Source organism: Lithobates pipiens, unplaced genomic scaffold (assembly GCF_037356315.1).
Source record: "Lithobates pipiens isolate NorthernLeopardFrog02 unplaced genomic scaffold, aLitPip1_a1.2 Scaffold_18, whole genome shotgun sequence".
Taxonomy (NCBI): Eukaryota; Metazoa; Chordata; class Amphibia; order Anura; family Ranidae; genus Lithobates; species Lithobates pipiens.
Window position 1 is genome coordinate 252,021,633 of NW_027507758.1, and position 15,309 is coordinate 252,036,941.

Genomic DNA, 15,309 nt, shown 5'->3' on the forward strand with positions numbered 1-15,309 from the left:
CAGGCATTAAGCAGTAATGATATGCTGTAACCAATGACAACCAACCGCAATCGCTGCCTGATCTGATACAGTAAACTTATTTTAAGTCTAGCTGCTATTTATTGTATGTCTCAGAGCAGGTGGAGAGTGAAATTGCATGAGGGGGGGCCCAAGAAAATTCTTGCCCAGGGTCCAATTAATATTAAAGATGGCCCTGCTGCTTTGTTACAAGACAGAGGCATGCTGGGACTGGAAGGGGTTATAGCAGTCCCCAAATGCTCCTGTAGGCGGCAGTATAACTTTATGTCTGATTCCGGTGAACTCCAAGAAAAAGAACGTATGGTGAGTTAAAAAATCCTGTTTTTGAAATTATTTCAATTTACATAATAATTCGAAGGCTTTTTATACAGCTATGTTGGTTTAATTTTTCATTACAAAAATAGCAGTGTCTTACCTGAGAATCCATCATTAATAGTAATCATTATGTGTTTTTTATGTATGATGTATGCACTGGGTCCATTGAGATATGTTCAAATCATATTGTTTGTCTGTTGAATGCTTTGAATTTCTCAACTACAATTTAGACATGCCAACAAATACATTTACCATAAACATTACAGCTATAATGAACCTAAAACCAAAATTTCATATATTGCAGCTTACCGAATATTAGATGTGATGGCTGCATTTTTTTAGGCTTTTTCCCTCTGGTTTCATCTGGTGATCTGTCCAGTAACACACTAAATGTATTGGAGTGTCTACACTCTGGATGAAGGAGCACAGAGGCACCTTTTAGAGAGCAGTATTGTCAGTCTGGTGGGAGGGGGGTGTTTAAATGTACTAGCAGATTTAACCACTTAAAGGTGTTGTAAAGTCTCAATGTTTTTCACCTTAATGCATGCTTACCTGAGCCTAATCCGTTTCAGCGCCAAGCACAAGTCCATCGGCTTCGGACGCTGTCTCTATCCTCATTGGATAGATTGATAGCAGCGGGAGCTCTTGGCTCCCGCTGCTGTCAATCAAATCAAGTGACGTGGTATAGCAGCGGAAGCTATTGGCTCCTGCTGCTGTCAATCATATCCAGTGACGGGCGGGCCGAGTCCCGCTGTCTGTGTCGATGGATGCAGCAGTGGGACCCAGGAGTGCGCCCGCACGGGTGCCCCCAGGCAGAAGGGCTCTCCACGGGGATACCCAATGGAGGGGTGGAGCCAGGAGCACAGATGGGGCACCACAGAAAAGGAGGATCTGGGCTACTCTGTGCAAACCCCTTTTTTTTTTTTTCTTTTTTTTTGTGGTTGAACTAGATGGACTTGTGTCTTTTTTCAACCTGACTAACTATGTAAAATGTTGCCCCCTTAATGACACAGCCATTCTTTGCTATTTGGCACTGTGCTACTTTAACTGGCAATTGCACTCTCATGCAACACTAAGAAATGAATTTTATATTTTTTTTTCACACAAATATACATTTCTTTTGGTGGTATTTAATCATCACTGGGTTTTTTATTTATTATTTTATAAATTGAAAAAGTCTTAACATTTTGAAAAAGATCTATATATGTATTACTTTCTGCTAGAAAACCTATTCAATAAATAATTGTAAAAAATAGAATTTCTTCATACATTTAGCCAAAATAAAAATCCCAATAACTGTATATTTGTTTACGTGTAAGTTATAGTGTCTACAAACGATGGTATATATTTCATCATTTTTTTAAATTTTTTTTTAAACTAGTAATGGCGGTGATAAGTGACTTATAATGGAACTATGATAGTGTGGCAGACAATCTGACACTAACTGACACTTTGTGGGAACTGACTAACTGCCACTAACATCTGCAGTGACACTAAACCGTGATCAGTGCTAATAATATACACTGCCACTGTACTGTGCACTGTAAGTGAAAATGTCCAAATTGGGCCTAAAGTGTCAATATTTTGTGTGGCCACCATTATTTTCCAGCACTACCTTAACCCTGTTGGGAATGGAGTTCACCAGAACTTCAGGTTGCCACTGGAGTCCTCTTCCACTCCTTCATGACAACATCACGGAGCTGGTGGATGTTAGAGACCTTGCGCTCCTCCATCTTCCGTTTGAAGATGCCCCACAGATGCTCAATAGGGTTTAAGTCATCACCTTTGCCCTCAGCTTCTTTAGCAAGGCAGTGGTCGTCTTGTACTAATGACACTGGCTAGGAAGGGGTTAACATCTAGGGGCAAACAAGGGTATAATTGTGTGCCTAACAATGTGTAATATATGCTGTTTTTTACTACAGATTGATTTGTTTATTTCCCCTGCTTTGCTGGGGAAAGAAACTAAGTGATAATTTCCTCTGTATAGAGCTCTGTGTTAATTGTCAACACAGGGCTCTGGGCTGTGATTTTACACAATCAGCAGGTCCTGACCATTAATAATTGGCCAGAATCTACTGACAAACACTCTGTGTCAAATCACAGGGAATTAGACACACAGGGGATGCCCAAAACTCAGAAAAAGGCAGTGACATACGGGTACTTCGCTGTGCCTGTAGGAGCCACCCGTCACAGTATATGTACTGCAGCAGGTCAACAAGCAGTTAACAAATATTAAGAAATTAAGGCCAAATTCCAGCCAACACATTAGAAATAGCTATATAAAGGTTTTGTATAAATTAAAGCTGATCATTGTAAGCACAGCTGTCACTGTTAAATGGTTTTTCTCAACACTCTACCTGCAACATCTGCTGTACAGTTTGTTAATTTGAAAAACAGGCTTACTGACTGGATCACCAGGTAAAAAGAAAGAAAAGAAAGCCCAAAGTAGAAAACGAGTGCAGCCATCACATTTAAAAAAAAATGTTAAGCTGCAATATAATAGAATATATGTTTGCTTTTGGGTTTAATACCACTTTATTTTTATAGGCATGGAGTACAGAATAGGCTTTGTATGCAACAGTGGTGCTTGACCTAGCTGGCATAGCATAGCAGCTAGTGGGATGCTACTGTGTACACAATCAAGAAGTTTAGGTCTGATCAACAGTTATAAAATTATACACAAATTCTTGTGTTGAAGGGAGACTGCATTCTGTATTGAAAATATGTACCGTATATAATTGTAGAATATTAAGGATGGCGGCAGACAAATCATTATCCAGAGGTGTGCAAGCTACATGACTCAACAATTCTTATTTGGCAAATTTATACATGGATTACCATTTTAAGGACCAAAGACACATCCTAAAGTCAAGTTATCACATATGGACATGCTGCATTCCATGAACACCATTTTACCATATATAAAAACAAACCGTAAATGTACAAAACACTGATATTTTTTCTTTTTAATTGAAATATAGGGAGAAAGAAAAGAAAAACGAGAGGATGAAAAGGAAAATAAATTACTAACGGCTACTTCTACTGTCAAGAGAGCCCATTCTCCTAGAATCCCAAGAGCAAAATCACTAGCAGCTCTATCTGGAGGGTAAGTGTGCAGATTTCACATAGACAGTCCACATTGACGTGCCACAAATTCATGAATACAAAGCATGGTGAAACGGCACCTTTTGGCCTTGGATCCTCTGTGCAGTATTATGTCCTGACAGCAGGGGGAGCTTAGAAGTGTGGTTGAATGGGAGCAGTTGGAGGGTGTGGAAAGGTAGAAAGTTGGGGCAGTGTGGATTTAGGGGATCAAAATATTTACAGAACAGGAGTTTGCTGTCCTTCGGTAAACTGTATAGTAATGCTGCCACTAGATAGTAGATCAAAGCTTTTTGTGGTTCTTGCCTAAGATTGGTCAGATTGCCCCCTGGCAAAAATTAGAAAATTTATTTTATCCAGACCGCCATGCCTGATGTTTTGTGTACATTACTCACGATTACGTTTTTACTAAACTGCACTGCAGATTCTTTTTCAAAAAAAAAAAAATTGTTTTGAGCAGGTACCACATCATATCTAGTGGCACTAGCTCAAGCATAGGTTATAAATGTACAAAACCGTTACAAGTGAAAAGGAGATTTGCAAGGATATACAGTGCCATTTTTCACATTTTGCCATGTTACAACCAAAAACGTAAATGTGTTTTATTGAGATTTTATTGTTTAATTGTGAAGTGGAAGGAAAATGATAACTGGTTTTCAAATTTTGTAACAAATAAATATGTGTAAAGTGTGGCGTGCATTTGTATTTAGCCCCCTTTACTCTGATATCCCTAACTAAAATCAATTGCCTTCAGAAGTCACCTAAATAGTAAATAAAGTCCACCTGTGGGTAATTTAATCTCAGGATAAATACCACTGTTCTGGGGTGCCTGCAGAGGTTTGTTAGAGAACCTTAGTGAACAAACAGCATCATTAAGGCCAACAAACACACCGGACAGGTCAGGGATAAAGTCGTGGAGAAGTTTAAAGCAGGGTTAGGTTATAAAAAAATATCCCCAGCTTTTGAAGATCTCACAGAGCACTATTCAATCCATCATCCGAAAATGGAAAGAGTATGGCACAACTGAATACCTACCAAGACATGGCCATCGACCTAAACTGACAGGCCGAGCAAGAAGAGTATTACTCAGAGAAGCAGCCAAGAAGCCCATGGTAATTCTTGTGGAGCTGCAGAGATCCACAGCTCAGGTGTGAGAATCTTTCCACAGGACAACTATTAGTCGTACACTCATTGGCCTTTATGGAAGAGTGGCAAGAAGAAAGCCATTGTTGAAAAAGCCATAAGAAGTCCTGTTTGCATTTTGTGAGAAGCCATATGGGGAAAACCGCAAACGTGGAAGAAGGTGCTCTGGTCAGCTGAGATAAACTCAAAAAAATATATATAACTTTATGGCCAAAAAGCAAAACGCTATGTGTGGCGGAAAATGAACAGGGCACCTCACCCTAAACACACTATCCCCACTGTGAAACATGGTGGTGACAGTATCATGTTGTAGGAATGCTTTTCTTCAGTAGGGACAGGGAAGCTGGTCAGAGTTGAAGGAAAGACAGATGGAGCCAAATACAGGGCAATCTTAGAAGAAAACCTGTTAGAGTCTGCAAAAGACTTGAGACTGGGGCAGAGGTTCACCTTCCGGCAGGACAACAACACTAAACAATACAGCCAGAGCTACAATGGAATGGTTTAGATCAAAGCATATTCATGTATTAGAATTGCCCAGGTAAAGTCCAGACCAAAATCCAATTGAGAATCTGTGGCAAGACTTGAAAATTGCTGTTCACAGACACTCTCCACCCAATCTAACAGAGCTTAAGCTTTTTTTCAAAGAAGAATGGGCAAAAATGTCACACTCTAGATGTGCAAAGCTGGTAGAGACATACCCAAAAAGACTTGCAGCTGTAATTGCAGCGAAAGGTGGTTCTACAAAGTATTGACTCTGGGGCTGAACATAAATGCATGCTACACTTATCACATATTTATTTGTAAAAAATTTTGAAAACCATTTATCATTTTCCTTCCACTTCACAATTATGTGCCACTTTGTATTGGCGTATCGCAAAAAAATCCCCAAAAAATACATTTACATTTTTATTTGTAACATGACAAAATGTGGAAAATGTCAAGAGGGTATAAATACTTTTTCCCAAGTTCGTCTTTCAGGACAGCCACCTTAGAGAGACCCTGGCTCCTCCCCTCTCAGGAAACACCGCCTTCAATTTCAAGATTTAAGCCTCGTCCTCCCTCTGCTCCTCAGTTATGGTGTTTCCTCCGGCGGGGAGACACCGCTAAGGAACCTTAGCTATATCAGTTGGCGAAACTGAGGCTTAATGGAGCTCTGACTCCGTTCGGCAGTCCGATCATCTGTCGTACTGACCGTCTTACATGTACTCTAATCTTCGCTTGGTGAAAGCAGGAAGTTTTTAGAGGTTCATCCGTTCGTTCACCCAGGCGGGTGTCACGACGGGTTCGGCAGTCCGGGCGACCAGAGAACTGGTTCTTTTTGACTGACCGTCTTTTACATGTACTCTAATCTTCGCTTGGGGAAAGCAGGAAGTTTTTAGAGGTTCTCCTGTTCGTTCACCCAGGAGGGTGCTGCAACAGGGTAGGCAGTCCGGTCGGCTGGGGAGCTGGACCCTCGTACTGACCTTTTTTTTTTACACGCACTCTAAACTTCGCTTGGGGAAAGCAGGAAGTTTGGGGCGGTCCATCCCTTCGTTCGCCCAGGGGGGCGCTGCAACGAGACGTCCAAGGTCCCCCTGTGTTAGCAGTCGGCTTGGAGCTGGAGGCCGGACCGGATGACGGGCGACGTCAGTTCCGGTGGGGGCGGACTTCTTCGTTGTATCCGCGTCTTCCGGTTCCGGACGCGGCACGTGAAAGGGGACCAAGCGTTCGGCTGGTGCAGCCTCTCTTTCTAAAGTTGTACAGGCAGCTGTAGGAGGCACGTTCGCACCACTCTTCCTCAACAGGAGAATGTCTGAAGCAGAGGCTCCAAGAGCTCCTGGAGATAACGGCACCAGCCACTCAAAGGTAAGGGGAACCCTGGGGAGGTGTTCCCTTACATTATAACCAGTAGCTCCACTGGTGTTTTTTCCCCCTTGGTGGTCGGGGGGAAGGGCAGTGCGTCCGGGATCCTGGTGGTGGTTGATCCTGGGGGGGGGCACTCCCGGTGGTCCTCTATGTAGCGCTGGTGTTTCTTTTTCTTTTTCTTTTTTTTAATTTTATGCCGCTCTCTTTTATTTCTGTCTTTCAGAAAGCCACAAGCAAGTCCCCCCATGGTTCTAGGAAGAAGTGTCCTTCATGTAGAGCCTCTATGGGGGATTCCTGGTCCAAGGCACTTTGCAGAGAGTGTATTGAGGGATTGGTTAGAGAGCAGGCAGCAGAACAGGGGGCAGATCTGGCAGCTTCTGTGAAGGAACTATCTAATACTTTCCAGTCCTTCAAAACACTTTTTTCTAGTTTACAGTGGCCTCAGCCCCAGAGCACTCCTACACCAGCGCAGCAGAGTGTACCATCTAGCCCTGTGGATGTTCCTCCTGCAGGTGGAGAGAATCCAGGGGGTCCCAGAGAGGAAGCTGAGGAAGAGGTTGACAGTGTCGGCTCAGACTCCCAAGGGGAATCTGACGATGAGGGGTTGGATGGGGAATCCAGTAGAACCTCACGGTATAAGCTTTCCCTGGAGGAAGTGGATGAGCTCTTAGGAGCTATTCATACCACTTTAGGCATACAAGAGGAAAAGAGGGCACTGTCACTCCATGATCAGATGTACAAGGGCATGGGGGAACAGAAAAAGCGGGTGTTCCCGGTGCATGACATCTTGATCGACGCCATCAAGAAGGAATGGCAGGATCCTGAGAGGAAACCTTTCTTTTCTGGGGCATTAAAACGAAGGTTTCCTTTTTCGGAAGAGGAGACTCTCGTCTGGAATAAATCTCCCAGATTAGATGCTGCTTTTTCCCAGGTGTCCAGACACACTGATCTGGCCTTCGAGGACATGGGGGTACTTTCAAACCCTATGGATCGAAGGATGGATTCACTCCTAAAGAAAGCCTGGGACTCATCACAGGGGAATCTTAAACCGGCCATGGCAGCCACAGTGGTGGCTCGTAATATGGAGTATTGGCTTACCCAAATTAACGCGCACATTGAAGCGGGGACGGCAAAGGAGACCATTCTATCCTCCTTTCCCATGCTGCTTAAAGGGATAGCATACATTGCGGATGCTTCAGCTGAATCCGTGCGAATGTCTGCAAGGTCCTCGGCTCTGACCAACTCAGCTAGGAGGGCTTTATGGCTGAAGACCTGGCAGGGAGACAATGTGTCCAAAGCAAAGCTTTGTGGGATCCCCTTTACAGGAGACTTGCTGTTTGGGCCAGGTCTTGAAGCAGTGCTTGATCGCACGGCGGATAAGAAAAAGGCTTTTCCCGTTAAGAGGAAATTTGGGGAGCAGTCAAAGAAAAAGACTCATCCCCAGAAGAAGTTTGAAGCCCCTAGAACTAATCGGCAGAAGAAAAGTTGGGGGCTCAAGGGCAAAGGGCGCGGGGGAGCAATTTTTCGCCCTCCTGAACAGCCCAAAAAGTCTCATTGACAGGGTCACAGTGGGAGGAAGGTTGGGGGCCTTCCTCCCACAGTGGGAGATGATCACCTCCAATCAGTTCGTCTTGGGGGTCATCAGAAGAGGTTACCGTTTGGAGTTTTCAGAACTCCCCCCTCTGAGACTCCTTGTCACCGAGCTGCCAAAATGTGCAGAAAAATCGTCTGCCCTTCTTTCCTCTCTGCAGGAGTTAGAGGAACAAGAAGTGGTAGTACGGGTCCCAGCAGGAGAGACAGGCAGGGGCTTCTATTCCCACGTGTTTGTGGTTCGCAAGCCTTCGGGAAAGTTCAGGCTTATCCTGAACCTGAAGCCTCTGAATGTCTCAGTCACCTACAAAAGGTTTCGGATGGATTCAGTTTACTCGGTGAAAGCACTTCTTCCACCAAACTGTTTCATGGCATCGATAGATTTAAAAGATGCATACCTGCATATTCCCATCGCAGAGGCCCACCAGCGTTTCCTCAGACTGGCAGTAAGAACCTCGGTAGGGGTGCTACACCTACAGTTCAAAGCACTTCCCTTTGGGCTATCCTCTTCCCCCCGGATCTTCACCAAAGTAATGGCAGAAGTTCTGGCTTATCTGCGTCTCAGGGGAATCTCAGTGATCGCGTATCTCGACGATCTTCTCCTGTTTGCCCCTTCTCCGACACAGTTGACTCGAGATTTACAGACAACAAGAGACCTGTTAGTAAACTTGGGTTGGCTTCTGAACCTGGAGAAGTCCAACTTAGATCCTTCCCAGAGGGTCACCTTCCTGGGATATGTGTTGGACTCAACAGTACAGAAAGTCTTTCTCCCTTCAGAAAAAATTCAAAAGGTAGACAAGGCACTGTTGTTTCTCCAGGGCAGCCACCAGATCTCAGTAAGGAGGGTCATGTCGGCATTGGGTTTGCTGACGTCCACGCTCCCGGCGGTCCAGTGGGCGGGATTACATTACCGTCCCCTGCAATTATTTATACTGAAGGTTTGGGATCACAGCCAGGGGTCCCTGGATTCTTTGGTGTCGGTTCCGGACCAGGTAAAGAGGTCCCTCTGGTGGTGGAGAAAGGGAGCAAATTTGTCCCAGGGCCTAGAGTGGGTTTTACCAATATCCAGGGTGGTCACAACCGATGCAAGCAGCTCAGGTTGGGGTGCACACCTAGACTCCTGCCTGATACAGGGTACCTGGGAGAGGAGGGAGTCGAAGAGATCCTCGAATTGGAGGGAGCTGAGGGCAGTAGATCTGGCTCTCAGGACCTTTCAGAGAGAACTCAGGGGGCATCACGTAAATGTCAGGTCGGACAATTCCTCAGTGGTAGCCTACATCAACAGACAGGGGGGCACCAGGAGCGAATCCTTATGGGCCCTAACAAAAGCCATCCTCGGGTGGGCCGAAGCAAATGTCCTGTCCCTGTCAGCAGTCCACTTGAAGGGGGAGCAAAATCAGGTGGCAGATTTCCTCAGCAGGAGAACATTGAGAGAAGGCAACTGGGTTCTCAAACAGGAGGTTTTCGAAATGATCACCCAGAGGTGGGGGATTCCTTCGATAGACCTCTTTGCCTCGAGGGAAAACGCGAAAGTAGCCAGCTTCTTTTCTATAAACAAGGGGGACGGGGCGTTGGCGGTGGACGCACTAGCACAGAATTGGGGTTTCTCCAGGTGCTATGCTTTCCCCCCTCCCGTACTGATTCCGGCAGTGTTAAGGAAGTTTCAGGTGGAGAACACTACCCTTATTCTAATCGCACCTCACTGGCCCAGGAGGCCGTGGTTCTCCATTCTGAAGGGCCTGTCTGTAGAACCCCCCTGGATTCTCCCGGTCCAGGAGGATCTCCTTTCTCAGGGTCCAATCTGCTGTCCTCAGGTAGAGCGGTGGAACCTTGCAGCTTGGCTTCTGAGGAAGAACTGTTGAAGGGCAAGGGCTTCTCAGATCGCTTAGTAGCCACGCTCCTAAACTGCAGGAAAAAGGAAACCAGGACCATTTACTTAAAGGTATGGAGGCGGTTCAATAGCTGGTGCTCAGAGAGCTCCTTCAATGTGCACAGCTCTGTAGCCGTTCTAGAGTTCCTACAGGCTGGGGCAGATAAAGGTTTAGCCCTTGGAACTCTGAAGGGTCAGGTATCCGCTTTAAGCGTGTTTCTAGAAAGGCAGCTAGCTTCAGACCCTTGGATAATGAGATTCTTCAAAGCCCTAAGTAGGCAGAGACCTGTTTCAAAGTCCCCCTTCCCAGTTTGGGATCTTTCTTTAGTTTTACAATTTCTCACAGGAGAACCTTTTGAGCCATTGGAATGTTGCTCATTAAAACTGATCACTCTCAAAACTGTGTTTTTGGTGGCGATCACTACAGCAAGGAGAGTGAGTGAACTCGAAGCCCTTTCTGTTAGGGCACCTTTTTTTCAGGTTTTTCCGGACCGTTTGGTTTTTAAGACGGATCCGGCCTTTTTGCCTAAGGTAGCCTCTAGTTTTCATAGAGCCCAGGAGATTGTGCTACCTACTTTCTGTTCAAATCCAGTAAGAGAACAGGAACACATCTTTCATAGATTGGATGTTAGAAGATGTGTCCTTCATTATTTAGATTGCACAAGTCAGTTCAGGAAGTCTGATTCACTTTTTGTGTTGTTTTCAGGGGCTAGGAAGGGTTCCAGAGCCTCTAGACGTACGATAGCCAGATGGTTAAGGTTAGCCATTGGGCAGGCTTATGAGGCAGGGGGGTTAGAACCCCCAGTTGGGATTAGAGCACACTCAACCAGGGCAGTGGCAACTTCTCAGGCAGAGTGGGCTGGTGCATCTCCTGAACAGATCTGTAGAGCTGCAACATGGTCCAGTTTTGCTACGTTCGTGAAACACTATAGACTGGATCTCCTGTCAGCCAAAGACCAGGCCTTTGGTCGTAAAGTGCTGCAAGCAGTGGTCCCACCCTAAGGTAATGTGCTCTCTTATCCTCTCTAAGGTGGCTGTCCTGAAAGACGAACTTGGGAAAAACTGAGTTACGTACCGGTAACATCCTTTTCCGGGAGTCTTTCAGGACAGCCCCGGTTCCCACCCAGGTTTTTGGAGATCGTCGGGAACTCGTCACACGAGACCGTCAGTTAAGATTGAAAGTTTGTTTGTTTGACGTGTTCTTGTGTCTCCCCAGTTGGCCGGAGGTACTCTGGAAGAACTGAGGAGCAGAGGGAGGACGAGGCTTAAATCTTGAAATTGAAGGCGGTGTTTCCTGAGAGGGGAGGAGCCAGGGTCTCTCTAAGGTAGCTGTCCTGAAAGACTCCCGGAAAAGGATGTTACCGGTACGTAACTCCGTTTTTCAAGTCACTGTACGTTTACATAAGGATTGAAAACATGGCATCCCCAGTAAAAGGGACTAGAATATATAGACACAGTCTGCACGGTGTAATAGTTGATCCCCTACCTTCTACGTTCAGAGGGCCAAAAGACTCAAGACTACCTACTGTACATTGAAAGAATATGGCACAGTAAACCAGCTCGACTCAACGTAATGTTTTTCAGAGAAGGGAAAAACCAAAACAAAAAGGGCTAGAAGAAGTTTAGATAAGGCAGAGGGTGGGGAGGATAGGAGGGGCTCCTTCTGCTCCCATCTTTGCTTCCCCAGTGTTGTGGCAATGTGCCAAGGTGAAGGGTCAAGAGCACAGCCTATAAATCACAGAACCAGAGGGGGATAGGGGTTGTCCATCATGACATCAGAATACTGAGAGGTGCAAGTGTACGCTGTTCATGGTATCCAGATGTCATGAAAAACATCCTCTTTATTGTGGCGTGACACTGTCAGGCTTTCCATAGTTCTAATTTTCTCTAGTTTACCAAACCAGTGCCTAAGGGTCAGAGGAGAGGTTTGTCTCCACAGTTTGGGAATACACGCCCAGGCAGAATTCAATAAGTGAACCAGGTTGAGATGTAGGGGGTATCCCAGGGGGTCCACACATAGGCCAATAGAAGTCAATTGTGAGACCACGCATCTTACCTCCATCCAAAATTGTACAAGTTTAGGGCAGGACCAAAATATGTGAAGCAACCAGCCGTGTTTAGTGTGACAACGCCAGCACATCCTGGAGACTTGAAGAAGGCATTTAAGAATCACCAGAACTCTACGACCAATAAAGGAGCTTGTAGCCCTGCTTTTGAAAACCGTTAGCTATAACGGATTTATGAGGGTGATAAGTCTATCTAATTGTTGTTTTATGACAGTAACCTGTAGATGCGCCTCCCATCGCTGTATGTATAAGGGGTAAAAGATGTCCAGAGGGAGTACATTTGTTTGTGTAAAACGGATAGCAGGTGTGGTACATGTAGTCCATCTGCACACAGTTGTTCTAAAGGAGTTAGTTGTCTGGTGTATAAACCCAGATCAGAAATAGATTGCAAGAAGTGGGATAGTTGGTAGGCTGACAATGGGCTCAACCTGTTGTGTGGTCAGATAACCTCTGGGGGGGGGGGGGGTGCTATAGTGAGTTCCCGGGTCTCCAAGCGCTGCAGTTGCCAGTTGTCGGAGCCGGGGGAAAGTCGGGGTTGTGTAACCCTGGCGTCTGTGGGGACTGAGAAGGAGAGAGGCCTTTTTGGGTGAGTGTTCAATAGGTCACTGCAAGTGTTGTGGCCCTTTATAGTCAGATGAGTCTTGATCGGTCTACAGTGTTTAAACAGTGCCCAAGGCAGAGCTGATAGGGCTTGCTGTTCAATCACTGCCCAGGATTTAGTTTGAGGGGAGGCACACCAAGTCACAACTCTGGACAGGTGCAGTGCTTTGTAATATATGTGCAAATCTGTAAGCCTATACAACCCCGTTGTTTAGGAAGTCTAAGCAGGGCATGGGGCATCCTAACTGCCTTGTCACGTCATATGATTTTGGTCAACATTATACAGATAGAGACGAAAAAGGACTGGGGAATCCTAATGGGGGTAGTCTGTATAAGATATAGTATCTGAGGTCATTTTAAAGGTGTTGCATCTGCAAAACCGTGTCAAGGTAAGATTAAGCCACAATTGGAGGTCTGTGCAAACTTTGACAAGTAATGGACTGAAGTTGGCTTCATTAGGCATGGCCAGGTCAGGGGTGAGTCAAATGCCCAGATATCTTAAGGTGGAGGAGGGCCATTGGAAAGGGAACAAATGTTGTACAATAGCATGCCTGCCTGATGGGAGTGAAATGGGCTTCAGATTTTGTTTGAAATTATTGAATTTATTGAAAGGTTTGGGATTTTCCCGTATTGGACAAACAATTGGAGTAGGACAGGAAGGGAGGTCTCTGGATCCGTAATAAAGAATTGAAGATCGTCTGCATGAGCAGGTATCTTGTATTCAGTAGACGAGAGCTGTAGTCCCTTGATAGACCGCTCTAACCTTACATAGGAGGGGCTCAAGGGTCAGAATTAAAATCAGGGGGGATAAAGGGCAGTCCTATCTAGTATCATTGGATAATCGGAATAAGGAAGAAAGGAGCCAGGAGCAGCTGTGGGGCAGGAGTAGAGGATGAGGATCCATGCCAAAATGTGGGGACCCAGGCCAACATAGGACGTGGGGGCATGCAGGAACCACCAGTTCACCCAGTTGAAGGCCTTCTCTGTGTTGGTGGATAGAAGAATAAGTGACTGGGCCCCTGATCGAGCGGTGTGAATCACATCAATTGCTTTTGTGGTATTTTCCCACGCTTCTTGTTGGGGGACACCTGATCAGCATGGATGAAATGAGGAATATAAGGAAAGATTCTTTTAGCAAGGCTTTTTGAGAATAATTTGATGTCCGAGTTAAGAGCTATGGGATGATAGGTGCCATATAGTGTATGATCTTTGGTTTTCGGAAGAACTGCAAGGTGAGCCCATAATGTATTCTGAGGGAGTGGGTGGCCTTTGGGTATGGAGTTAAAGGCTCTGGGAAAATACAGGGAGAGAACTTGACGAAAAGATTTGTAGTAACTGAGGGGTAGACCGTTAGGGCCTGGAACTTTGCCTGGTTTAGAAGAGTATAATGCAATATCTAGTTTCACAGCTGTGATCAGTAGCTCCAGGTCCACTGGAGGTTCTAAATGTGACTTATCTGTCCAGCCTCTACCAAAAATTGTTAAATATAGTACCTCTTTTGCAGGCATCAGTGTATTTGGCAAATTGATAGTGTTATGCATAAGGTCAGCCTGCTATGTTCACAAGGAAACTGCTTGTAACTGCATTTAGAACGATGCTTCTTTAGCCAAATGAAGAGCACCATTTTTATCTCTAAAAGGTGTTTTCTTGTAGTGGCTAGGAATAGCTTCATCAGAACTGCAGTCTTTTTTCTATGCCCATCTAGATGGTGAAAATCAACACAATCCGTCCCAGCAGGACAGGTATTGCATTCAGTTTATTGTTAAGGATAGGTTGCAGGGGCAAAGATTGGTTGAACTGCACTGAAAGAGTAGTTATGCTGTGAGCACAGTGCATTGGTAATTCTTGTTTTCTTGCGTAATGGTTCACTGGTAACATTATTTGGATAAATTAGGATAAAACGTGTCCTAATTGTTATCACTCCCCTCTCTATTAGGAGTGCCGTGCCAAACTTTCCTGTTTATAGAACACTTGTCTCACAGGTGCCAAAGGGGTTTTCAGATCCTATACAGGCTCCTTAGAAGTAGCTTGTTCGGAGAGAAGGGTGTAGACCTCTAGTGCTTTCTGAATCACTGACCTGGAACAAATATGCACTCTGTGAAGTCATACCAACTGATCTGCACTTTTTTTTTTCGTTCGGTGAATGTATGGAAGTCACTTTATCAGCATCATGGCCAGGCAGCTAGAATGTACAAGATGATGGCATACTCCCCTATGCAGTCATAGATTTGTGTAATCCAGAGCTCTTATATAAAAGTAGCAATACTAAGCCAGGCCAATTGTTAGGGGTGGTACTGCCATAGATGCCTTTTTTCAGTTTTTTTCATCTGTAGAACAAACAGCAGGTCTCAGGGTAGCCGAGTTAATGAGAGAAGTGGTGTATGTCACTGAACAATCTTGCTTCATAAATGAGTAAAATTAGTTTAGAGTTTTACTGGAAAACACTTTAACTTTCCCCTTGTTGGCTTCATGGTCAGTATTTTACTTCTTCCCATAAATACCAGATATCTCTTGTATGGTACCTGTGTTGCAGATGTAAGGCAAGTACCCTTGGGTCACCACTGTCATGGTTTCAGTTGGCAATTATCCAGACTATGTTATCCCTATCAGTCCTTTTATGATTGCATGTCTACCAGTCCTACTGGAAAATTGCAAAAAAATACCAAGCCCAAGTCGATCAACCAAGTTTGATTTATTTTTTTCCAGCACATTGCTATTGCTTTACCCCAAGAGAGGTCATGTCTGCAAGGTGCATCCCCT

At 45.1% G+C, this 15,309-nt stretch overlaps 1 protein-coding gene across 9 annotated transcripts in view; it reads left to right on the forward strand.

Annotated features, from left to right (window-relative positions):
• MAP7 (microtubule associated protein 7) overlaps positions 1 to 15,309 on the forward strand; it is a 336,970-nt gene that overhangs the window by 268,142 nt on the left and 53,519 nt on the right. For all 9 annotated transcript variants that reach the window (XM_077486793.1, XM_077486789.1, XM_077486791.1 and 6 more), the window contains one exon: positions 3,315 to 3,439. In XM_077486793.1, the coding sequence (XP_077342919.1) occupies positions 3,315 to 3,439 (125 nt within the window). The remainder of the gene's footprint in view (positions 1 to 3,314; positions 3,440 to 15,309) is intronic.